The sequence below is a fragment of the Amblyraja radiata genome, chromosome 17, assembly GCF_010909765.2.
Source record: "Amblyraja radiata isolate CabotCenter1 chromosome 17, sAmbRad1.1.pri, whole genome shotgun sequence".
NCBI classification, from domain to species: domain Eukaryota; kingdom Metazoa; phylum Chordata; class Chondrichthyes; order Rajiformes; family Rajidae; genus Amblyraja; species Amblyraja radiata.
Window position 1 is genome coordinate 46,317,944 of NC_045972.1, and position 26,591 is coordinate 46,344,534.

A 26,591-nucleotide genomic window follows, 5' to 3' on the forward strand; every position below is an offset into this window, starting at 1 on the left:
CATCATGTTTTTGTTTTTTTCCCACCCAAAATCGTTCCACTCATCTCACCCCTACATCAAAAACCAGTCAGTGGAGTTTCTCTTCTCCAGCTCCGCGTGTCTGCAGTTTGAGATATTTTGTGTACAGTTATTCACTCATCCAATAATCTAATTGTGTAGTAAACACGCTCTAATTAATCTCAGGTACACAAAATTGCTGGGGAAACTCAGCGGGTGCAGCAGCATCTATGGAGCGAAGGAAATAGGCGACGTTTCGTCCCGAAACGTCGCCTATTTCCTTCGCTCCATAGATGCTGCTGCACCCGCTGAGTTTCCCCAGCAATTTTGTGTACCTTCGATATTCCAGCATCTGCAGTTCCCTTTTGAACTCTAATTAATCTCAGTTGTTCAGTGTCAACTGGACCTGTCTCCATTGTGTACCGTGACGGAGAGGGGAAGCTGTGTAAAGGTCTCTGTGGGGTGAGGAGGGGTGGGGAGGGGTGGGGAGGGGGAAAAGTAAGTTAATGGGCTGGTTTCAAAGTGTTATGCTGACAGAGGCTTGGGAATGTGGTTGTCTCTCTCTCTTTCTCTCAATTCAATTTTCAATTTCAATTCAATTTAAAAACTTTATTGGCATGATAAAAAAACATTGTTATATTGCCAAAGTATAAAACATGACATACATATTTGAAATGCATAAGTATAAATACAAGTCTACAGTGCATGGATAGATATGTCCCTGTACATAAACTCGCAATAGGCCTACAGCCCTTTATTGATGCTACACATTCTTGCAGCTGTAAGCAGTACAACACAATAGCAAGTTTAGCAATTCAATATTAATTTCTTAGTGTTAGTTAATGTCGATGAGTGTGTGCGTATATATGTGCATGTTGGTCATTCACCGTCTCTCAGGTTATGGCATGCTGTTACGTATTGTGCACCAAGATGGGCCGTATTTCCTTCGCCAAGGATTATTCTTAGTTTTGATGTATCATCTAGTTCTTTAAAGTCAGGGGTTGCCACACTGAGTTTGTCAAAGTATGCATTCTGTGTTTGGAGCAAAGAGTGGTTGGAGAAGGGGGGGGAAGGGTGGGGGCATGGAGGAGAGAGACGAGGAGTCGATCAGAGAGAGGATTCAAGTGGAGAGGAGGAGAGACGAGAGAGAGAAGACCAGAGAGAGAGAGAGAGAGAGAGAGAGATGAGAGAAGAGAGGAAGCACAGATATCGCGCAGGAGAGAGATCGATAGCACAAGCGAGAGAACAAAGACTCGAATAAAACCGAAGCTTATAGAACTCCGCTCTCTCTCTCTCCTCATCTCTCTCCTTCCTCGCCTCTCCCTCTCTCTCTCTCACTCTCTCTCCCTCTCCTCCCCTCTCTCGGGTAGGGAGGCAAATAGCTGAGGAAGGAATGTTTTGACAGCGTAGGCAGCGGGCAGGCGAGAGCGTTTGGTACTCCAGGCTTCTCCAACCCCATCCAGAGGGGATGGTTGCTTCCACGGAGGGTGCGATCAAGTTTTCCCTCCCGCGGCCCGCCAGGGCGAAGGTTTTACCGCGCAGCTGAGGCGACTAATTAATTTTCCAAGGAGAGACAGAGAGAGAGAAGAGAAATGTTGACATAAGCGAAGGCTGGGTTGGATTCCCCAAAGCTAGAGAGCGTTTGGTACGGAGAAGGTTGGGGGGGGGGGGGGGGATGAAGAAGAGAAATAAAGGAAAGTTCACCGGGGGACTAATCTTCACTCTTCAGGACTGCCGGAGAGTCCCCAGCGTACGACCTCCCACGCAGGAGGTGGCGGTGTAGATTACAGGCCTCGGCTGCAGCTGAAACGAACCCCAGCTCAATGAGCAGAAATTCAATCTAATATCACTGGGCCCAGTGCATGGGGTGGGGCGGGGAGACCTTTGACTCCCTTAATTACCATATAAGTTTTTAACTAACCCGGCAACACCTTTTTTCTGTAGGTAATAGAGTGATATAGCGTGGAAACAGGCCCTTCGGCCCAACTTGCCCACGCCGGCCAACATGTCCCAGCTACACTAGTCCCACCTGCCTGCGCTTGGTCCATATCCCTCCAAAACCTGTCCTATCCATGTACCTGTCTAACCGTTCCTTAAACGTTGGGATAGTCCCAGCCTCAACCTCCACCTCCTCTGGCAGCTCGTTCCACACACCCTTTGTCTTACACAAAACTATTTGCAACATGAAACATCCTTGTTGTTTCGACCCGGTCATTATTAGCCGACCAGCGATCACCCCATGCACTGGCACCACCCTACACACAGATTGCAATTCCCCCAAAGCCTATTAACGAGATTGATCCCTGGGATGGCGGGACTGTCATATGAGGAAAGATTGAAAAGACTAGGCTTGTGTTCACTGGAGCTTAGAAGGATGAGGGGGGGATATCTTATAGAAACATATAAAATTATAAAAGGACTGGACAAGCTAGATGCAGGAAAAATGTTGGGCGAGTCCAGAACCAGGGGCCACAGTCTTAGAATAAAGGGGAGGCCATTTAAGACTGAGGTGATAAAAAAACGTTTTCACCCAAAGAGTTGTGAATTTGTGGAATTCCCTGCCACAGAGGGTAGTGGAATAGGCGACGTTTCGGGTCGAGACCCTTCTTCTCGAAGGAATAGGTGACGTTTCGGGTCGAGACCCTTCTTCTCGAAGGAATAGGTGACGTTTCGGGTCGAGACCCTTCTCCTCGAAGGATTAGGCGACGTTTCGGGTCGAGACCCTTCCGGGTCTCGACCCGAAACGTCACCTATTCCTTCACTCCATAGATGCTTTATATCTTAGAATAAAGGGGAGGTCATTTAAGACTGAGGTGAGAAAAAGCCTTGGGCAGTGGAGGCCAAGTCACTGGATGGATTTAAGAGAGAGTTAGATAGAGCTCTAGGGGCTAGTGGAGTCAAGGGATATGGGGAGAAGGCAGGCACGGGTTATTGATTGGGGACGATCAGCCATGATCACATTGAATGGCGGTGCTGGCTTGAAGGGCCGAATGGCCTCCTCCTGCACCTATTGTCTATTGTCGATCCCACTTTCCCACCCAGACCCCACACACTCGCGGACAATTTTCAGAGGCTTAATTAACCTACAAACCCGCACGCTTTTGGGATGTGGGAGGAAATCGGAGCGCCCGGAGGAAACCTGCGGAGTCACGGGGAGAACGTGCAAACTCCCCACAGAGAGCGCCCAAGGTCAGGATCGAACCCGGGTCTCTGGCGCTGTGAGGCAGGGGGAGATTCTATCCCGGGCTTCCTTCCCGACATCTTCCAGACGCTCGGATTGTTGCTGGCAAATGGCTTGATAAATTGCCGTGTTCTGGAGGGGGTTGGTACCTGACACATATTCACATGTTGGATCTGACTGGTGCAAGCTAATTGCTGATCTGCAGGAGAATTAAATCAATTAGTGCTTTGGAGAGCAGTTATTTGCAGCTCTAGGTACCTGGTAGCTGAACATTACAAAAACCTGAAGGGAAAGGGCATGTGTTACCGCAAGAGGTCTTTCTTTATATGTGATGTTTCAAAGTATAGAGCCTTGTGTGGGAGAAGGAGCTTGTATTCCAGGTACCGGTGAGATTCACGGCCCAGTGGTGTTGGTTAGCACTGTGACGCAGCGGAGAAGTTAGAAGCATAGAAAATAGGTGCAGGAGTAGGCCATTCGGCCCTTCTTGCCAGCACCACCATTCAATTGTGACTCTGTGGAATTCTCTGCCTCAGAGGGCGGTGGAGGCAGGTTCTCTGGATGCTTTCAAGAGAGAGAGCTAGATAGGGACTCTTAAAAATAGCGGAGTCAGGGGATACGGGGAGAAGGCAGGAACGGGGCACTGATTGGGGATGATCAGCGTCACCTGGTGACAACTACGACAGCACCTACGTCAGGAGAAGTCAAGTTACGCTCATTGACGTCAAACCCAGTGTCGCCGACTGTTCAACGTGTTGAGAATCCAGCGGCGACCAGAAAGTTGCTACGATTCTTTGAGCGACCGAGGAGACGACTCACGCCCACATCACCCTGGCGACCACGTGGCGACTGTAGTCTCCTAAACAATCGCCTAAGTGGGAACAGACCCTTAAGCATCTTCCAAGTGGTTAGGTTTTACTGAAGAGCTGCAGAGATGAAACTTTGACAGTTAAATGTTGAAGGTTTGTTTAACTGGAGAGACAGCCGATAGGAAGTCTTCACCATATAACCAACCAGGAAAGATGTCGTCAAGTTGGAATGGGTGCAGAGAAAACTTACGTGGATATTGCCAGGACACGAGTTATAGGGAGAGTTTGAGGCAGGCCAGGACTCCATTCCTTGGAGCGCAGGTGGATGAGGGGGGTGATCTTATAGAGATGTACAAAATCATGAGAGGAATAGATCGGAGGATATGGAATGAGCTGCTGGAGGAGGTTGCTGAGTCAGCAAGAAACATTTAGACAGGTACATGGATAAGACAGGTTTTAGAGGGATATTAGTCAAATGCAGGGAGGTGGGACTAGTGTGGATGGGACATGTTGGCCGGTGTGGGCAAGTGGAGCTGAAGTGCCTGTTTCCACGCTGTATCACTATGATCTATTTATCACATTGAGAAAATAGACTGCAGATGAGAATATCTTTTTCCTAATTTTATTTCATGAACACACTATGGGCATTCATGATAAACGTAGAGTGTTATGATAGTAATCTACAAAAGCATGGGATAAATCCATGACCTAGAATAGCCTAGAAGTCCGAAGAAGTGTCCCAACCCGAAACGTCACCTGTCCATGTTCTTCGGATGTCGTCTTACCCGCTGAGTTACTCCAGCACTTTGTGCCTTTTTTTGTTGTTGCAAACCAGCGTCTGCAGTTCCTTGTGTCTCCATCGAAGATTTTAAGATTGCAGATGAGTGGTAAAGATGAGATGAAAGTTTCTTGTTGTGGAATCGTGTTGGCAAGATTTGGACAGTTGCGTTGTAACGTTGAATAAATACATTGCCGTTCTCATCCTGCAGCTTGCGAGGATTGGGACACATTTAAGAGCCTTATTTTCCTCTATCTGTACTAAGCCGTTCCCTTCAGAGATTTGTTGCTTTGCATGGATCCCATGGCAAGACAATTTGGAACATGATGTATGGGGCTTGGCTCGATGTTGGGGAAGGCATCTTGCTTTTTTTTATTATTGTTTCATAACTTTCTTTCAATTATCTAAATGCTGCAGTTATTGCTGCATTGGCATTGGGATTTGAGATAGTAATTTTCAACATTTGACGCCGGGCTTGTTTGCAGAGCAGATTAATGTCCTCCAGGACTGGAACTGCCTTGGGCTTCAACACAGGGACATTCGTCTTGTGACTCCTGGCATAACAAGGTTTCTTCGGCCTGAAGAAGCTGGCTTCCGGAAAGTTCCCCCATCCTCGGCACTGAAAATAGACGCAAAGCGCTGGAAAAACTCAGCGGGTCGGGCAGTTCAGTTGAGCTTATTGTCACGTGTACCGAGGTACAGTGAAAAGCTTTTGTTGCGGGCTAACCAGTCAGCCCAGAAAGACAATACATGATTATCTCACTGGAATTCAGAAGATTGAGGGGGGATCTTATAGAAACTTACAAAATTCTTAAGGGGTTGGACAGGCTAGATGCAGGAAGATTATTCCCGATGTTGGGGAAGTCCAGAACTACGGGTTACAGTTTAAGGATAAGAGGGAAGTCTTTTAGGACCGAGATGAGAAAATCATTTTTTACACAGAGAGTGGTGAATCTGTGGAATTCTCTGCCACAGAAGGCAGTTGAGGCCAGTTCATTGGCTGTATTTAAGAGGGAGTTAGATGTGGCCCTTGTGGCTAAAGGGATCAGGGGGTATGGAGAGAAGGCAGGGATGGGATACTGAGTTGGATGATCAGCCATGATCACATTGAATGGCGGGTGCTGGTTCGAAGGGCCGAATGGCCTCCTCCTGCACCTATTGTCTATTGACTGGGCACAAAATGCAGGAGTAACTCAGCGGGACAGGCAGCATCTCTGGAGAGAAGGAATGGGTGATGTTTCGGGTCGGGGGTGAAACCTGAAGAAGGGTCTCGACCCCAAAAGTCACCCGTTTACTTCTCTCCAGCGATGCTGCCTGCCCCGCTGAGTTACTCCAGCATTGTGTGTCCATCTTCGGTTGAAACCAGTGTCTGCAGTTCCTTCCCACACAGAAGTCCAGGACTGCTCTTCAGATGTGGCAGCATCTCTGGTGGAAAAGATTGGGTGAGGTTTCAGGGTCGGGACCCTACCTCAGAAGCACGGATAGCACGATCCAAAAGGTCACGGATGAACACTGGGCCATATTATCACTCACTCCATTTGACATTCTACTTTTCGCTTTTGCCTTTCAACATATTTAGCTAGACTTGCCCCTTCATCATCAACGTGTTTCTGCTTTTAGTTTTGCCCTTTGTGCCGTGATGGATCACATTTTGTGTTCCGTATTTTCTTAAGGGGCCAGCTGAGAACTTCCTTGGAGAACGCCACCTCTTTATCATAGTGACATTTAAAAAGTAAATACATGCATTAAAATAGAATTGTTGCAGGAGTTACATGCTCTATTTTGGAGCTGCAAGGTGAGAAAGAAGGTTGCTTGGATTTAAAAAAAAAACATGTTGTGCCGCTTGAGGACACGCTGGAGGCAGGAAACATGTTCCCGATGTTGGGGGGGGGGGGGAGTCCACAACCAGGGCCCACACAGTTTAAGAATAAGGGGTAGGCCATTTAGAACGGAGATGAGGAAACACTTTTTCACCCAGAGAGTTGTGAGCCTGTGGAATTCTCTGCGGAGGCCGATTCTCTGGAGGCTTTCAAGAGAGAGTTAGATAGGGCTCGTAAAGATAGTGGAGTCAAGGGATACGGGGAGAAGGCAGGAACTGGGTACTGATTGGGAACGGTCAGCCATGATGGGGTGGGAGATTGCAGCCTTCATGTGGTCCGCCCTGTTTCGACGAATGCAATCAACCCGGCGTGCACAATCAAATAAGATCAAATAGTACAAGTTGTCCGACAACTTTAGGCTGTGCACGCCATACACAAGAAGAAGAAGATGTCAGCCATGATTATAGAAACATAGAAACAAAGAAAATAGGTGCAGGAGTAGGCCATTCGGCCCTTCGAGCCTGCACCGCCATTCAATATGATCATGGCTGATCATCCAACTCAGTATCCTGTACCTGCCTTCTCTCCATACCCTCTGATCCCTTTAGCCACAAGGGCCACATCTAATTCCCTCTTAAATATAGCCAATGAACTGGCCTCAACTACCTTCTGTGGCAGAGAATTCCACAGATTCACCACTCTCTGTGTGAAAAATGTTTTTCTCATCTCGGTCCTAAAAGATTTCCCCCTTATCCTTAAACTGTGACCCCTTGATCACATTGAATGGCGGTGCTGGCTCGAAGGGCCGAATGGCCAACTCCTGCACCTATTGTCTATTGCCTACTTTCCCATCCAGTTTACTTACTCTCACTTCTCCTTCAGTTTAGATTTGTTTTAGTTTAGCTAAACAGCCTGGAAACAAACAGGCCCTTCGGCCCACTGAGCCCGCACCGATCTGCTATCCCCGCACACTCACACTATCCCTACACACGCTGGGGACAATATTGACATTGATACCAAGCCAATTAACCGAAGATGTCGGAGAAAACCCACGCAGGTCACAGGAAGAACGTACCAACTCCGTACAGACAGCGCCCGTAGTCGGAATCGAACCGGGTTCTCTGGCGCTGCAAGCGCTGTAACGGTCCTGTCCCACGAGCGTGCGACTTAATGCGGCAAGCGCGACCTAAAGCCCGCAGCCGCCTCGACACCGTACGCACGGAGGTCGAGTGAGTGACGTGAAGTTCGAGCGAAGTCTGACGTGCGTATGGCGTCGAGGCAGCTGCGGGCCGGCAGGCCGTTGCGCGCGGAATTTTTGGACACGGTCAGTTTTTTGGAGCCCCGCGCGATGTCGGGACCAGCTCCGCAAAACTCCATACGGCTCCGGCAATCGAAGTGGGACCGGCCCCGCGAGGCCGTACGGCCCAAGCGACCACGTTAGGCCGCACTTGCTGCATGCAGGCGCATAGAAACATAGAAATTAGGTGCAGGAGTAGGCCATTCGGCCCTTCGAGCCTGCACCGCCATTCAATATGATCATGGCTGATCATCCAACTCAGTATCCTGTACCTGCCTTCTCTCCATACCCCCTGATCCCTTTAGCCACAAGGGCCACATCTAACTCCCTCTTAAATATAGCCAATGAACTGGCCTCGACTACCCTCTGTGGCAGAGAATTCCAGAGATTCACCACTCTCTGTGTGAAAAAAGTTCTTCTCATCTCGGTTTTAAAGGATTTCCCCCTTATCCTTAAGCTGTGACCCCTTGTCCTGGACTTCCCCAACATCGGGAGCAATCTTCCTGCATCTAGCCTGTCCAACCCCTTAAGAATTTTGTAAGTTTCTATAAGATCCCCCCTCAATCTCCTAAATTCTAGAGAGTATAAACCAAGTCTATCCAGTCTTTCTTCATAAGACAGTCCTGACATCCCAGGAATCAGTCTGGTGAACCTTCTCTGTACTCCCTCTATGGCAATAATGTCCTTCCTCAGATTTGGAGACCAAAACTGTACGCAATACTCCATGTGTGGTCTCACCAAGACCTTGTACAACTGCAGTAGAACGTCCCTGCTCCTATACTCAAATCCTTTTGCTATGAAAGCTAACATACCATTCGCTCATGCTCGTGGGACCGGCCCTTTAGGTAGCAACTCTACCGCTGCGCCACCGTGCTGCCCTTGATTGGCCCACTGTAAATTGTCCCTAGTGTGTAGGGAGTGGACGTGAACGTGGGATAGCACAGGACGAGTGTGAACGGGCGATCGCTGGGCAGCGCGGACTCGGTGGGCCGAAGGGCCTGTTCCCGAGTTGTATCCCTAAACGAAACTAAACCCGTAGCACAATCCTGTGACGTTTAACTGGGTGATGGTTTTTGTTGCATCAGGAAAATTAAATGCAGGCATTTAATTCATGTCAATAATTCAGACTGGAAGTGCTGGCCAAATTTAATTCATCACCTCCTCCCCCTCATCCTCATCACGAACAAAAGTACAACCTGGTTCTGCTGCCAGTGAAGTATTTAAGCGACTTAATGATAAGTGTTGCCAGACTCATCACTAATTCATGAGAGTGAATAAGCAAGTGCTCCAGCTAATTCTACTTGAAATAGAAACTGTCAACAGAAGGTCTTCAGATAGATCACTTGGTAAAATTAAACTTATTCAAAACCAAGTGTTTACGAAGGAACTGCAGATGCCGGAAAATCGAAGGTAGACAAAAGTGCCGGAGAAACTCAGCGGGTGCAGCAGCATCTATGGAACGAAGGAAATAGGCAACGTTTCGGGACGAAACCCTGAAGGAAATAGGCAACGTTTCGGGCTGAAACCCGGAAGGAAATAGGCAACGTTTCGGGCCGAAACCCGGAAGGAAATAGGCAACGTTTCGGGCCGAAACCCAGAAGGGTTTCGGCCCGAAACGTTGCCTATTTCCTTCGCTCCATAGATGCTGCTGCACCCGCTGAGTTTCTCCAGCACTTTTGTCTACCTTCGATATTCCAGCATCTGCAGTCCCTTCTTAAACACTTCTATGCTGTTGGCTGTCTAATCCTCTCAGAACTTATTACAGACCAGGTGCAGTGGACAACAGCCCCACCAAAGATTATTCACCATTGCTGAATGGTGGCAAGACTAGGAAAAGGGGAGATGCAACGAGACCTGGGTGTCATGGTACACCAGTCATTGAAAGTAGGCATGCAGGTGCAGCAGGCAGTGAAGAAAGCGAATGGTATGTTAGCATTCATAGCAAAAGGATTTGAGTATAGGAGCAAGGAGGTTCTACTGCAGTTGTACAGGGTCTTGGTGAGACCACACCTGGAGTATTGCGTACAGTTTTGGTCTCCTAATCTGAGGAAAGCCATTCTTGCCATAGAGGGAGTACAGAGAAGGTTCACCGGACTGATTCCTGGGATGGCAGGACTTTCATATGAAGAAAGACTGGAGCGGCTCAGCTTGTACTCGCTAGAATTTAGAAGATTGAGGGGGGGATCTTATAGAAACTTACAAAATTCTTAAGGGGTTGGACAGGCTAGATGCAGGAAGATTGTTCCCGGTGTTGGGGAAGTCCAGAACAAGGGGTAACAGTTTAAGGATAAGGGGGAAATCTTTTAGGACCAAGATGAGAAAAACATTTTTCACACAGAGAGTGGTGAATCTCTGGAATTCTCTGCCACAGAAGGTAGTTGAGGCCACAGTTCATTGGCTATATTTAAGAGGGAGTTAGATGTGGCCCTTGTGGCTAGAGGGATCAGGGGGTATGGAGAGAAGGCAGGTACAGGATACTGAGTTGGATGATCAGCCATGATCATATTGAATGGCGGTGCAGGCTCGAAGGGCCGAATGGCCTACTCCTGCACCTATTTTCTATGTTTCTATGTTTCTATTGTAACTTTGCAATTCTTTTTTGTAATGTTTTTGCATGTTTGGGACAATCCACCTTGACCTATTTTGCGTTTAATCTTCTGTTTAGATGCAACTTCAGTATAAAGTATGCAGTGAAGGTTAAGCTATTTTGTTGCCTTTTATTCTGTGTGCTAGGCATTTATCAGGCCGTTCCGGGAGCATCACATCGATCCGACTGCAATAACCAGGCACGACTTCATCGAGACAAACGGAGATAACTGTATGTTTGCTGTGTTCCCGCTTGCGCACATGGCCTGCAGGTTCATTGCCGACAGCCCAGGTGAGAATACGTCAGTCACCTTCTCGTCCGACATGTCGACTCCGTAAAGATGTCTTCCATTTCATTTTAACGGAATCAGGGGATTATGGGGGGAAAACGGCTTCGCCCAACACCTCTCCGTTCGGTCCGCCTTAACCAACCTGATCTCCCGGTGGCTCAGCACTTCAACTCCCACTCCCATTCCGAATCCGACCTCTCTGTCCTGGGCCTCCTCCCTTGCCAGAGTGAACACCACCGTAAATTGGAGGAGCAGCACCTCGTATTCCGCTTGGGCAGTCTGCACCCTAGCGGCATAAACATTGACTTCTCCAATTTCTGGGAGCCCTTGCTGTCTCCTCCCCTTCTCAGCTCTCCTCCTCTTCCTTTCTCCTTTCTCTTTCTCGCCCCCCCGCATCAGTCTGAAGAAGGGTTTCAGCCCAAAACGTTGCCTATTTCCTTCGCTCTATAGATGCTGCTGCACCCGCTGAGTTTCTCCAGCATTTTTGTCTACCTTCGATTTTCCAGCATCTGCAGTTCCTTCGTAAACATTATGGGGGGAAAAACAGGAACGGGATACTGATTTTGGATGATCAGCCATGATCATATCGAAGGTCGAATGGCCGACTCCATGGCCGATAGTGCCAGTGTGTGGGGCAATCGCTGATCATCGTGGACGCGGTGGGCCGAAGGGAGCCTGTTTCCGCGCTGCAAGCGTGGGAATTGGCCGGCCCGGAGATAATAAAGGCACAGCAGAGGGGTTTCGGTGGCTGGTGAACGGGATAATGTTGTGGAGAGGGAGAGGGGAGACAGATGGTCTGGTAATGGCAGCGACACCTGATTCGAAACTCAGGGTCAAATGTGACACAAAGGTTGTGAGCAATCTGGTGCTGCTTCAGACCGTTGCCAGAGAGAGGGATTAGGGGGCTAGGGAGCGGAGTGTGCGGCAGATTGCAAAGACAAAGCCTTGGATCGATCCAGTATGTGGTTGGCACAAATTTCTCCTCCTCAGGTAGTGAATGTCAGAGAGACTTCCAGTGCTGCAACACCTGGTAGTTTAGAAACATAGAAAATAGGAGCAGGAGGAGGCCATTCGGCCCTTCGAGCCAGTACCGCCATTCATTGTGATCATGGCTGATCGTCCCCTATCAATAACCCGTGCCTGCCTTCTCCCCATATCCCTTGACTCCACTAGCCCCTAGAGCTCTATCTAACTCTCTCTTAAATCCATCCAGTGACTTGGCCTCCACTGCCCTCTGTGGCAGGGAATTCCACAAATTCACAACTCTCTGGGTGAAAAAGTTTTTTCTCACCTCAGTCTTAAATGGCCTCCCCTTTATTCTAAGATATAAAGCATCTATGGAGCGAAGGAATAGGTGACGGTTCGGGTCGAGACCCGGAAGGGTCTCGACCCGAAACGTCGCCTATTCCTTCGAGGAGAAGGGTCTCGACCCGAAACGTCGCCTATTCTACTACCTCTGTGGCAGGGAATTCCACAAATGGCCCCTGGGAATTCCATACTGTGGCCCCTGGTTCTGGACTCGCCCAACATTGGGAACATTTTTCCTGCACTTAGCTTGTCCAGTTCTTTTATAATTTTATATGTTTCTCAAAATAGAGAGAGTACAGAGGAGATTTACTAGAATGTTGCCTGGGTTTCAGCAACTAAGTTACAGAGAAAGGTTGAACAAGTTAGGTCTTTATTATTTGGAGCGCAGAAGGATAAGGCGGGACTTGATAGAGGTCTTTAAAATGATGAGAGGGATAGACAGAGTTGACGTGGATAAGCTTTTCCCGTTGAGAGTAGGGAAGATTCAAACAAGGGGACATGACTTGAGAATTAAGGGACAGAAGTTTAGGGGTAACATGAGGGGGAACTTCTATACTCAGAGAGTGGTAGCTGTGTGGAATGAGCTTCCAGTGGAAGTGGTGGAGGCAGGTTCGATTTTATCATTTAAAAATAAATTGGATAGGTATATGGACGGGAAAGGAAAGGAGGGTTATGGTCTGAGTGCAGGTAGATGGAACTAGGTGAGAGTAAGTGTTCGGCACGGACTAGAAGGGCCGAGATGGCCTGTTTCCGTGCTGTAATTGTTATATGGTTATATGGGAAGAAGCTGTTCCTGAGTCTGGTGGTGCAACGACATTTTGTTTAGACCGAAAGGTCTGAATGACAGATAAAGGATTCAATTCAATTCAATTTCAGGCTTCTGTACCTTCTGCCGGACGGGAGCGGGGAGAAGAAGGAATGACTGGGGCTGGAGAAAGTCTTTGATTATATCGGATGCATTTCCGAGGCAGCGTGAAGTGTAGATGGAGTCAGTGGTGGGGAGTCTGGGCTGTGCGATGGACTGGGCCACATCCACAACTCTTATTGTTTTGGGCAGAGCTGTTCCCAAACCAAGCTGTGATGTTACCCGGCACTATGCTCTATGTCCCTCCCGCACCTTAGTCATCCTGCTAGCATCACTGTTCATACCCCTTCGTTATCACCTCCTCCACAGCCAACAATGGACCATTGTGGGCTCATTGGCCATGGGTGCCAGCTATGATACATTCTGTACCTTTTCACAGAAAGATTCCCTAGATTCCCTCTCCCCTGACTCTCAGTCTGAAGAAGGGTCTCGACCCGAAACGTCACCTATTCCTTTCCTGTGGAGATGCTGCCTGTCCCGCTGAGTTACCCCGGCACTTTGTGTCTATCTTTGGTGTAAACCAGCATCTGCTGTTCCTTCCTACGCAGTGTGCTTCCTAAGATGCTTCTGTGGAAGTTTGCAAGTTCACACAAACCTTGTGCTTTGGTTAAAGTTACCAGATCCCAGGAATGAGTAGGTTAACATGTGATGAAAGCACGCGTTTGACGGCACTGGGCCTGTAGTCGCTGGACCTCATTGAAACTTATATAGTGAAAGGCCTGGATAGTGTGGATGTGGAGAGGATGTTTTCACTAGTGGGAGAGTCTAGGACTACAGGTCATAGCCTGAGAATTAAAGGACGTTCTTTTATGAAAGAGATGAGGAGGAATTTCTTTAGCCGGAGGGTGGAGAATCTGTGGGATTCTTTGCCACAGACGGCTGTGGAGGCCACAAGTCAGTGGATATATTTAAGGCAGAGATGGATAGATTCTTGATTAGTACGGGTGTCAGGGGTTATGGGGAGAAGGCAGGAGAATGGGGTTAGGAGGGAGAGATAGATCAGCCGTGATTGAACGGCACCCGAAACGTTGCCTATTTCCTTCGCTCCATAGATGCTGCTGCACCCGCTGAGTTTCTCCAGCTTTTTTGTGTACCTTCGATTTTCCAGCATCTGCAGTTCCTTCTTAAACACGGCAGAATAGACTTGATGGGCCGAATGGCCTAATTCTGCTCCTATCGCCTATGATCTTATGAGTTGATGGCAGGCATGTGGAATCAGAGGGATTGCAGGAGGGAATGACAGGGGGCTGGGGGGGAGATGACATTGCCATCAACACCAGGTCAGCTATATTTGGACACATGTCCCTCTCAAAGGTCAGAATTCCTTAGTGATATACGGTGCCAAATGCTGTAGTTGTTTGGGGACATGACCTCGATCCTAATACAGTACGTGCATTTGGCAGGACATGGGCGCCCAGAATAGTTTAACTACCAAAGGCTCTAACGTTTCCCATGTTGTTGTCAAAAGAACTACATGGTAAGTGTAGCACCTTCCATTGACTCCATCTACACCTCACGCTGCCTCGGCAAGGCCAGCAGCATCATCAAGGACCAGTCTCACCCCGGCCACTCCCTCTTCTCCCCTCTCCCATCGGGCAAAAGGTACAGAAGTGTGAAAACGCACACCTCCAGATTCAGGGACAGTTTCTTCCCCGCTGTTATCAGGCAACTGAACCATCCTACCACAACCAGAGAGCAGCGCTGAACTACTAACCACCTCATTGGTGACCCTCGGACTATCCTTGATCAGACATTACTGACTTTACCTTGCACTAAACGTTATTCCCTGATCATGTATCTGTACACTGTGGACGGCTCGATTGTAATCATGTATAGTCTTTCCGCTGACTGGTTAGCACGCAACAAAAGCTGTTCACTGTACCTCGGTACACGTGACAATAAACTAAAAGTGAAACTGATCTGAACTGAACTGAACTGAACCTTCTTCTATAACTGTGCCTGTGCATGGATTTTTGGATCAGAGCGTGCTTGGCTTGTGTACTCTGGAGAAACATTGACGTGTCACTAACAGACAGGGATAAACACACAATGCTGGAGTAACTCATCGGGACGGGCAGCATCTCTGGAGAGAAGGAATGGCTGACTTTTTGGGTCGAGACCTTTCTTCAGACTGGGAGTCAGGGGTGATGGAGATACAGAGATAAGGAAGGGTAAGGTGTGAAAACTAGACAAAGGGGGTGGGGATCAAGGAAAGTGTAGAAAAGATCATTGTTAGTTGGGAGAAGGAAACGACAAAGCAAACAGAGATAAAATGTAAGCAAGGACAGTCAGATTGGTCGGAGAACTGGGAAGGGGGAGGGGATGGAAACATAGAAAATAGGTGCAGGAGGAGGCCATTCAGCCCTTCGAGCCAGCACCGCCATTCATTGTGATCATGGCTGATCGTCCCCTATCAATAACCCGTGCCTGCCTTCTCCCCGTATCCCTTGACTCCACTAGCCCCTAGAGCTCTATCTAACTCTCTCTTAAATCCATCCAGTGACTTGGCCTCCACTGCCCTCTGTGGCAGGGAATTCCACACATTCACAACTCTCTGGGTGAAAACGTTTTTTCTCACCTCAGTCTTAAATGACCTCCCTTTTATTCTAAGACCGTGTGGCCCCAGGTTCTGGACTCGCCCAACATTGGGAACATTTTTCCTGCATCTAGCTTGTCCAGTCCTTTTATAATTTTATACGTTTCTATAAGATTCTTCCTCATCCTTCTAGTGAGAGTGAGAGGTTACTTGAAGTTGGAGAAGTCAATGTTCATACCGCTGGGGTGTAAGCTGCCCAAGAGTAATATGAGGTGCTGTTCCTCCAATGTGCGCTGGGACTCACTCTAACAATGGAGGAGGCCCAGGGCAGAGAGGCCAGTGTGGGAATGGGGAGGGGAGGGGGGGGGGGAGTTAAAGTGTTTAAGACAGGGGAGTCTTTTGGTTGAGGGGGTCGATCAGAAGTGGTTTATGAAACAAAATATTTTTTTGCTGTTACTAAAATCTGTTTGTGGAACCTTCTCTGTGCCATGGATGTTGTGGGAACAGTTGCATTTTAGTTCTGAGAGGGCAGCTTGAAGGAGATGGTACAAATGTAATGGGACCCTGAGGCACAATATTATCACACAGAAGGTGGTGGGTGCATGGAACGAGCTGCCGGAGGAGGTGGTTTAGGCAGGTACTATAACAGCATTTAAAAGGACATTTGGACAGGTGCATGGGTGGTAAGGTTTGAAGGGATGTGGGCCAAACGCAGGCAGGTGGGACTAGTGTAGATGGGGCATGTTGGTCAGCATGGGCATGTTGGGCTGAAGGGCCTGTTTCCACGCTGTGTGACCCTATGCCTCTGCGTGGAGCAAGTGATTTTGTACACAGAGTGGTGGTGGGTGCCTGGAACCCGCTGCCAGGGGAGGCGTTGGAGGCAAATACGATAGCGGTGTTTGCGATGATTTTAGACAGGAACGTGGATACGCAGGGAATGGAGGGATACGGACCACGTGCGGGCAGAGGAGAATAGGTCGGTCACGGTGGCGCAGCGGTAGAGTGCTGCCTTACAGCGCTTGCTGCGCCGGAGACCCGGGTTCGATCCCGACTACGGGTGCTGTCTGTACGGAGTTTGCACGTTCTCCCCGTGACCCGCGTGGGTTTTCTCCGAGATCTTCGGTTTCCTCCCACACTCCAAAGACGTGCAGGTTTGTAGGTTAATTGGCTTGGTAAATGTAAAAATTGTCCCTAGTGGGTGCAGGATGGTGTTAATGTGCGGGGATTGCTGGTCGGCATGGACCCGGTGGGCCGAAGGGCCTGTTTCCGTGCTGTGTCTCTAAACTAAACTAAAATTAGTTTAACTTGCTATCGTGTTCAGCACGGACATTGTGGGCCGAATGGCCTGTGCAGTACTGTTCTCTGTATTTCTTAAACTATACCAGGGCATAAGCATCAACTAGTTACTCCAATCCCTTTCTTCATCGGCTAACTAGGTGTCAATATTGCAGAAATAGGTACCGTATTGACTAAGTTGTGTGGCACAGTGTCCCAGCGGTAGAGTTGCTGCCTTTCAACGCCAGAGTCCCTGGTTCGATCCTGACTACGGGTGCTGTCTGTACAGAGTTTGCACATTCTCCCTGTGACCTCGTGGGTTTTCTCCAGGTGCTCCAGTTTTCTCCTACTTTCGAAAGGCGTATGAGTTTGTGGGTTAATTGGCTTCTGTAAGTTGTCCCTAGTGTGTAGGATAGTGTTAGTGTACGGGGATCGCTGGGCAGAGAGGACTTCAGAGATTGGTTCCCGAATCTAAGCTAAACCACACTGAACTAGAACAAAGATTCCCCACCCGACCTTGTTTGGCAAAGTCTAGTTTGTTTCCAGATTCCAAAACCCTGACACTGAATCAGAATCAGTTGATCTGTCTCCCTTTTAAAGGGTCTCAATAGACAATAGACAATAGGTGCAGGAGTAGGCCATTCGGTAAACACTCTTTGTATTTTCATCTACGGTCTCTGATCAACCTATCATACCCCTCCCATCCTCACCTGCGTTCACCTATATCCTGACATGCTTTGTCTGCCACCTCCTCTCTTCCAGCTTTCAAGATTCAAGAGAGTTTATTGTCATGTGTCCCTGATAGGACAATGAAATTCGGCGCGGGCTCGGTGGGCCGAAGGGCCTGTTTCCGCGCTGTATCTCTAAACTAAACTGAACTAAACCGAACCTTCAGGGGATGGGATTAGTGATGATGTAGTGGAGGTCCCTGCGATGAATATGGATGACTACAGGCGACGTGCCTGGACCTTCCCTTGGGATCAAATGATTTATTCGTACAATGCATGTGCACTGTAATATCTGTGCCCACAGATGAAGTGTGAAAACGCACACCTCCAGATTCAGGGACAGTTTCTTCCACAACCAGAGAGCAGCGCTGAACTACTGTCGAAAATCATTGGTGACCCTTAGAGATTCAAGATTCAACGGAGTTTATTGTCATGTGTCCCTGATAGGACAATGAAATTCTTGCTTTGCTTCAGCACAACAGAACATAGTCGGCATGAATACAGAACAGATCAGTGTGTCCATATACCATTATATAAATATATACACACATGAATAAATAAACTGATAAAGTGCAAATAACAGATAATGGGCTATTAATGTTCAGAGTTTTGTCCGAGCCAAGTTTAATAGCCTGATGGCTGTGGGGAAGTAGCTATTTCTGAACCTGGTCATTGCAGTCTTCAGGCTCCTGTACCTTCTACCTGAAGTTAGCGGGGAGATGAGTGTGTGGCCAGGATGGTGTGGGTCCTTGATGATGCTGCTGCCAGCCTTTTTGAGGCAGCGCCCCCCCCCCCCTCCTCCCCACCCCCCCGCCACCCCCAATCTGTCTGAAGAAGGGTCCTGACCTGTAACGTCCCCGATCCTCGTTCCCCAGAGATGCTGCCTGACCCGCTGAGTCACTCCATCCAGTGCCTTGTGTGTGTAGGTACACAAAAAAGCTGGAGAAACTCAGCGGGTGAGGCAGCATCTATGAAGCGAAGGAAATAGGCGACGTTTCGGGCCGAAACCCTTCTTCACTTCCCTCCCTCCTCCATAGATGCTGCTGCACCCGCTGAGTTTCTCCAGCTTTTTTGTGTACCTTCGATTTTCCAGCATCTGCACAGTTCCTTCTTAAACACCTTGTGTGTGTGTGTCTGCTCTTTGTAAAGCAGCATTGGAAGTTCATCGCTTTCCGAGCGTAATAAGTGCGTTGGATTCCATTTGACTTAATTTCATTCCATTCTGTTTGTGTTAATTTACAAGAATATTTGAGCAGCGAGGGGGGTTCCCTGTGTCACCATCTGCCTGAAAGAAAAGGCAAAGCGAGGTATAAAAGCCGTTCACGACTCATTCCAAGCACTCGGTGGGGGAGCTGTTGTTGCCTTCATTGCAATAATACTTGCACTTCATCCAAGCGCGCTACAGGAGGGTCACCATTCTGCCATTCTCACAGATTGTTTGTGCTCACAGCCATTCCAGATTGTTTGTAAAACCTTTCATTTATATGTAAGCAGGACTTCAAACAAGCAATGCTATATTTTTGCTGGCTGTGAGCGTAGGCAATCCTGAACAGTTCTGGTTCCCTTCCAGATGCACTTGGAAAGATGTACGCAATTAGGCAGCCTGTGTGTGAACTGAGCGGCTTGTTTGTTTTTTAAATTACGTCGGGTCCCAACGCTAAAACGCAACACGATAACACGGGCGGCGCAAAGGTGGCGCAGCGGGTAGAGCTGCTGCCTCACAGCGCCAGAGGCCAGGGTTCGATCCCGACTACGGGCGCTTGTCTGTACAGAGTTTGCACTTTCTCCCCGTGAGCTGCGAGGGTTTTCTCCTGGTGCTCTGGTTTCCTCCCACACTCCAATGATGTGCAGGTTTGTAGGTAAATTATCCCCAGTGCGTGTCGGATAGTGTAAGTCTACGGGGATCGCTGGTCGACACGGTCTCGGTGTGTTCTTCTTCTTCTTGCGTTTGAGGCAGCAGAGGTTATGTTAAGGGCCTGTCCCACTTGCATGCGATTGCGTGCATTTGGCGCGACCAAACGAAAGCGGGGTTCACGTGAAGTTCAGGGTAAGTACGCGCGTGACGTCATTTGCGTCATGCTTACCAATCAGCTGGGCAGGAGGCGGGCCGGCTGAATTTGGGCGTCGCACGGCGTCATGCAATGACGTCAACACGCAACGCCACGCCGGGCGTGACGTAATCACGCAATGCCGCACGCAAGGCGTACTCTGTCAAGACGCTGCGTACGCCATCAAGACGCTTCGTACGACATCAAGACGCTGGGTACGACCGCAATGCGCCTGCCTGCCGACAGGCCGTTGGCGCGCGATGATTTCGGCCACTGCCAGAATTTCAGAGCCCCGCGCGATGTCGGGACCAGCCCCGCACAACTCTGCGCTTCTAAGTGGGACCGGCCCCACGCGGCCATACGGTGCCCGTACGCCTCAAGCGACCATGAGGTCGCATAATTTGCGAGCCATGGTCGCGTAAGTGGGACAGGCCCTTAACGGCCTCCAGGCGCTGTAGCCAGTCCAACGTGCTGTTGTCGAGGGCCGTGAGGTCTTGCCCTCCACAGGGGGGCGGAGGGCAACACAGTCGAAAATGAGGTGCTGCGCTGTTTGTTGCTCTGCTCCACACACGCAGGCTGCTGATGGACGCAGCCCCCCAGCGATGCATGTTGGATGGGGGTTGGTTGAAGGGTCTGTTTCCACGCTGTATCTCTAAACTAAACTAAACCAAACCAATATTGTCACCCACAATAGCGTCACAGAATGATACAGCATGGGAACAGGCCCTTCAGCCCACGGTGACCTAGATGCCCCATCTATCTGCCATCTATCTATTTGTCTCATCCATCTGCGTTTGGCCCATATCTCAACTACCTCTATCCATTAAAAAAAATGGTGTTGTATTTTTTCTCCAGCATTTGTGCGAGAGTCCAGAAAACATTGGCTTCCTGAGCAAGGCACAGAGTGCTGGAGTAACGCAGCAAGTCAGGCAGCCTCTGTGGAGGGAAGGGACAGGTGATGTTTTGGGTCGGGTCACTTCTTCAGTTCAAAGAGGGGTCCCGATCCGAACCGTCATCCAATCTGGTTGTTTCCTCCCTCCCATTACTAGTGTTATTATTCCTTGGATCTGCATCTAGTCAATAGACAATAGACAATAGGTGCAGGAGTAGGCCATTCGGCCCTTCGAGCCAGCACCGCCATTCAATGTGGTCATGGCTGATCATCCCCAATCAGTACCCCGTCCTGCCTTCTCCCCATATCCCCTGACTCCGCTATCTTTAAGAGCCCTATCTAGCTCTCTCTTGAAAGCATCCAGAGAACCTGCCTCCACCGCCCTCTGAGGCAGAGAATTCCACAGACTCACCACATAGTCACCGAGTCATGCAGCATGGAAACAGGCCCTTCGGCCCAACATGCCAATGCTGAGCAACATGCCCCATCTACACCAGTCTCACCTGTCCATGTTTGACTCATATCCTTCTAAACCTTTCGAATCAATTAAAAAAAAATGTATTAACCATTTGTTTTCCTATTATATTTTCTCCATCTTTTGCTTGCTATTATATATATATATAATATCTTGGCTAAGATATATGAATCATCATAATAAACGTAATCGCAAGAATAAACCTAAATCCAAAACTTTCCTCTTTTTAACGTTATTTTCTCTCTCATATTTTGCTAAACATCACGACCCAATTCACGACCTCTGCCGAGTTTGCCCTTGACCCATAATAATAATAATAAATTTTATTTATGGGCGCCTTTCAAGAGTCTCAAGGACACCTTACAAGTAGAGGAAAAACATGTAAGCGGAATGAAATAAATAGTAGAGACATGACTAGTACACAAAGTAAAGACAGGATTCAATTCAAAACACAATATGAGGCAATTAATGCACAGATGAAAAGGGAGGGGGACGTGGGGCTAAGGATAGGCAGAGGTGAAGAGATGGGTCTTGAGGCGGGACTGGAAGATGGTGAGGGACACGGAATTGTGGATCAGTTGGGGGAGTGAGTTCCAGAGCCTGGGAGCTGCCCTGGAGAAGGCTCTGTCCCCATACTCCCAGCATGGTCGTCACAAGGTCCCAGGTAGGTCGTAGCAGGCCGTGATGCTAGTCGTAGGTACTCGTGGCATCAAGTAGGTCGGGGCGTTTTTTCTAGCCTGATGAAAAATGTCCACGAGTGAAAAAGGTGGTGAATTAGATCGTGATAGTGGGACAGGCCCTTTATAATCCTAATCTCTTCCAATTGATTTCCTTTTCGTGCACAGTCAATGCTGTTCTGGGTTCCTTTGCTCACGTTAAAGACCCTCCACTGGAGAATATACTCAATCCAAAAAGAGTCTCTTCGCAGACGTGACCTTTCTAGGGAGGGAGATGGAGATATCGGGGATTAATCTTTCTTCGACAAAGACCATCCCAGCCCAGTCAACACATTATTACATCCAAGTCAGAACATTTCCTTTGACAACCTTTGGTGATCACAGAGTCGATTAATTTAATTCGACGTGGATGTGCCGGAGTTGAAAAAAAAAAAATAGAAGATAAAATCTTCATGCACAGGGGCTGGTGGGTGTATGGAACAAGCTGCTGGAGGAGGTTGATGCAGGTATAATAACAACATTTTAAGTTTATGAATAGGTATATTGGCCAAGTGTTCACATACAAGGAATTTGCCTTGGTGCTCCGCCCGCAAGTGACAACATGACATACAGTGACAGTTAGGAATGACACATAAAATATTAAACGTTAATAATAAAACATTATTGATTAAACATGCGCATTAAATAAAATATCGGAGCAAAAGGAGGCGACAGATTTTTGGTTATTGAGTAGAGCTACTACTCGTGGATAAAAAGGTGTTTTTACCTTCTGAACCTTCTGAATTTTGTACACCTCGACAATTTCACATTTACACCAAGCCAATTAACCTACAAACCTGTACGTCTTTGGAGTGTGGGAGGAAACCGAAGATCTCGGAGAAAACCCAGGCAGGTCACGGGGAGAACGTGCAAACTCCGTACGGACAGCGCCCGTAGTCGGGATCGAACCCGGGTCTCCGGCGCTGCATTTTGCTGTAATGCAGCAACTCTACCGCTGCGCCACCGTGACCGCCTTTTATGTCTGGCTGTGGCAGCTTTGACAGTCCGGAGTCGCCTTCCAGAGGGAAGTGATTCAAAGACACTTGGACAAGTACAGTACGTGGATAGGAAAGGATTAGAGTGTACAATGGCGCCCAAGCAAGGCGACTCTCTGCGCGCTGGTCCCAGATGCAGATCCGCAACCACTCATTACAATTGCTCCACTCTTTTATACCTTACTCTTGGCTTTAGAGATACAGCGCGGAAACAGGCCCATCGGCCCACCGAGTCCGCGCCGACCAGCCATCCCCGTACACTAGCACTATTCGACGCCCATCAGAGACAATTTGCAATTTACCCAAGCTAACTGACCGACAGACCTGCACGTGTTTGGAGTGTGGGAGGAAACCGGAGCACCCGGAGAAGACCCACGTGGGTCGCGGGGAGCGCGTACAAACTCCGTACACGACAGCACCCGTCGTCAGGATCGAACCCGGGTCCCTGGCGCTGTGAGGCAGCAACTCTACCGCTGCTCCACCGTGCCTCCAAGGAGAAGGGGAGAAGGATGGTGGCTGATTGTTGGGGAAATCATCCATTCAAAATGTGGGAGAGGAGATGGGAAGATCTATCAGTTCCTGAATCATTTGCCCAGCACCATAATTCTTGTTAAAATACATATTTTTTTCTTGCAGTCTGTCAGTTTTGAAGCCTTTGCGCTCCACATCAGACTCCCCCCCTGCCCCCCCCCCCCCCCCCTCCATCTGTCCGGGAATATGTTGTCCAAGTCTCCACCATGCTCGTTTGCTGCCCTTTGACCTCTGTCTGTCGGTAACCTCCCTCTCCTCTCCCACCATCTGTCATTGAAATCACTTCCCTCCGAGTCTCCATAGCCCGGAGACAGACACAAAATGCTGGAGTAACTCAGCGGGACAGGCAGCAACATCTCTGGAGAGAAGGAATGGGCGACGTTTCGGGTCGAGACACTTCTTCAGCTCCCGTCTCTTCAGACCTGTCTCCGCCCAAAATGCCACCCCTTCCTTCTCTCCAGAGATGCTGCCTGTCCCGCTGAGTTACTCCAGCATTTTGTGTCTGTCTTCGGTGTAACTCAGCATCTGCAGTTCCTTCCTCTCCATATCTCAGAGGTTTGTTTGGACATTCATAAAAGCCTCTGCTCCAACTCTACCTTGGTTCCTCAACTTACATTAGCTCTTAAGATAGACACAAAACGTCAGTCAGTTTCTGTCTATCTTCAGTGTAAATCAGCACCTGCAATTCCTTCATAAGTGATAGGCGCAGAATTAGGCCATTCGGCCCATTGAGTCCAAAGATCCTAAAGCAAGCAAGATAGACCACTCCTTCAAAATGCAATGGGCTGACGTGTAGTACGCAACGGAGCGGAACGTGGGACTTTTTTTCTTCCATTTCAGTAACCGGACCCGACCAGACCCGACCCGACCCGACTCGCAGTGTAATCAACGTTGCGGGGGAACAGTTTGTGTTAATAAATTAAAATTCTGAAAATGAGGAGAAGATTTTGCCCAAATAACTTTTATTTTTACGAGGATGTTTCCGTAACCGGCTTCCGTCTCCGCACTAGTATCTTTGCTCCGCTGTGATGGGATCTTTGGTGCGGAGACGGAAGCCGGTTACGGAAATGGGGCCGAAAATTACCCGCGAATCTGCCCATGGCCGTACTACGTCTTTTTCGTCGAGTGGACTATCTTTGGTTGTGTCTATTCCGCCATTCAATCATGGCTGATCTATCTCTCCCTCCTAACCCCATTCTCCTGCCTTCTCCCCCATAACCCCTGGAGAAACTCAGCGGGTGCAGCAGCATCTATGGAGCGATGGAAATAGGCAACGTAGTCAACGCCTACTATGTTCTGTGTGCTGAAGCAAAGCAAGAATTTAATTGTCCTATCAGGGACACATGACAATAAACTCACTTGAACTTGAACTTGTCTAAAACCCGCAGGCCACATTGGAAAAGTCTTTCACCTTGTGTCTGTGATGGAATGACAAAGGAAGGGGGAGATTTGGAACCTGCCTGCATGTGGGGCTGGCAGTGGTGCAGTTTGTTTGTGTGAGATATGTAAGTCACATCCATGGAGATCATGAGCTTCTGGCTCGACTCCAACTTGTTTATTCAGTAGAAAGAATCAGGATGTAAATTGGAGCGGGGGACGGGGGCTGGTGCTGGTGCCCAGTGTCTAGTTTGGCTACGTCCCGTTTGTAGGAGGTAGCGTAAAGCGGGCATCTTTCACAGCGATGTTTGTATTCTGTAGAGGAGGCCCAGTGCCAACGTGTCAGTCCAGTACATCTGGCCTGCAGCCTCCTCCCCCCCCTCCCCCTCCCCCTCTCCCTCTCCCTCCCTCTCCCTCTCCCTCTCCCTCTCCCTCTCCCTCCCTCCCTCCCTCCCTCCCTCCCTCCCTCCCTCCCTCTCTCCCTCACCTCCCTCCCTCTCTCCCTCACCTCCCTCCCTCACCTCCCTCCCTCCCTCTCTCCCTCCCTCTCTCCTCACCCTCCCTCCCTCCCTCCCGTCCCTCCCTCCCTCTCGTCCCTCACCTCCCTCCCTCTCTCCCTCACCTCCCTCCCTCACCTCCCTCCCTCCCTTCTCTCCTCATCCCTCCCTCCCTCTCTCCCTCCCCTCCCTCCCTCACCTCCCTCCCTCCCTCTCTCTCCCCACCTCCCTCCCTCTCTCCGCTCCCCTCCCTCCCTCCCTCCCTCCCTCCCTCTCGTCCCTCCCCCTCCCTCCCTCTCTCCCTCACCCCTCCCTCCCTCCCTCCCTCACCTCCCTCCCTCTCTCCCTCCCTCCCTCCCTCTCTCCCTCTCTCCCTCCCTCTCTCCCCGAAATAATAAACTTGTTGATGGTTTTTTTGTGGGACCATTATCAGAGCCAGGTCCTCTCCCTCCCTGTGAGTGTGGGTTGTGGCCGACCCAGGGCGGTGGCTACTGGCAACACAGACGTGACTTAGCAGCGAGGTTAGAAGGAGCTGCAATATTCACAAGGGGGGAAGCTTTGCACTGACAATAGCTACAGGCCTCATTATCACCGGGCGTTTTAAGTGTTCAAAGGAATCCAGTACAGGCAACTCTGAAATTTATAAATCCGCTATTGTACGTCTTGACAAACACCATCTCGTTACGTAAAGAAAACCAAGATGTTTGCCTTTCGAAGGCTTGTTCGATTTGTCCATTGTCCTCCACTGAAGAGAACTATTTATTTTGCTGTCTCCTCTCTCCCCCCCCCCCACATAACCCCCCCTCCGCCTCATAACCCCCCCCACTCAGAATCCCACTCACCCCCCCCTCATAACCCCCCTCCCCCTCATAACCCCCCCTCCCCCTCATAACCCCCCCCATAACCCCCCTCCCCCTCATAACCCCCCCTCCCCCTCAGAATCCCACTCACCCCCCCCTCATAACCCCCCCCACTCATAACCCTCCCTCCCCCTCATAACCCCTCCTCATAACCCCCCCCTCATACCCCCCCCGTAGTTAGTTGAAGTGGCAGGGTGTTGGTGGGACTATCTCCCACTGAAGGGGAGTGGGTGGCTGTAACGACTACCCCGCCAGCCCACGCACTGTGCGCTGGAGAGAGATGACTGTGGCACAACTTGCCATTGGCACGGTCTCGTCAGCTGAGTGAGGCGGCAAGCAGTACAAATAGGCCCACTATGCCAGCCAGCGCTCTCTGCCACGCTACGCCACAAGCCTCGCCAGTTCTGCATGCCAGCAACTGTCCCCGCATGGCAATATTTTACCGTCATTTTAAATGAAAAACAGCAGCTGTAAGATTCAGGGCAGCGGCTTCGACCCGCCATGAACTGGCTTCTGTGGAATTCTCTGCCACAGAAGGCAGCGGAGGCCAATTCACTGGATTGTGTTCAAGAGAGAGTCCGATCTGGCTCTTAGGGCTAACGGAATCAAGTGATATGGGGAGAAAGCAGGAAGGAGGTAACTGATTCTGGATGACCAACCTTGATCGTATTGAATGGCGGTGCTGGCTCGAGGGGCCGAATGGCCTCCTCCTGAACCTATTTTCTATGTTTCT

General features: G+C 49.4%; 1 protein-coding gene across 1 annotated transcript in view; it reads left to right on the forward strand.

The window, feature by feature from the left end:
- LOC116982859 (transmembrane protein 189-like) overlaps positions 1–26,591 on the forward strand; it is a 112,026-nt gene that overhangs the window by 61,098 nt on the left and 24,337 nt on the right. Inside the window, exon 4 of the mRNA XM_033036383.1 lies at positions 10,613–10,757. Coding sequence (XP_032892274.1) covers positions 10,613–10,757 — 145 coding nt within the window. The remainder of the gene's footprint in view (positions 1–10,612; positions 10,758–26,591) is intronic.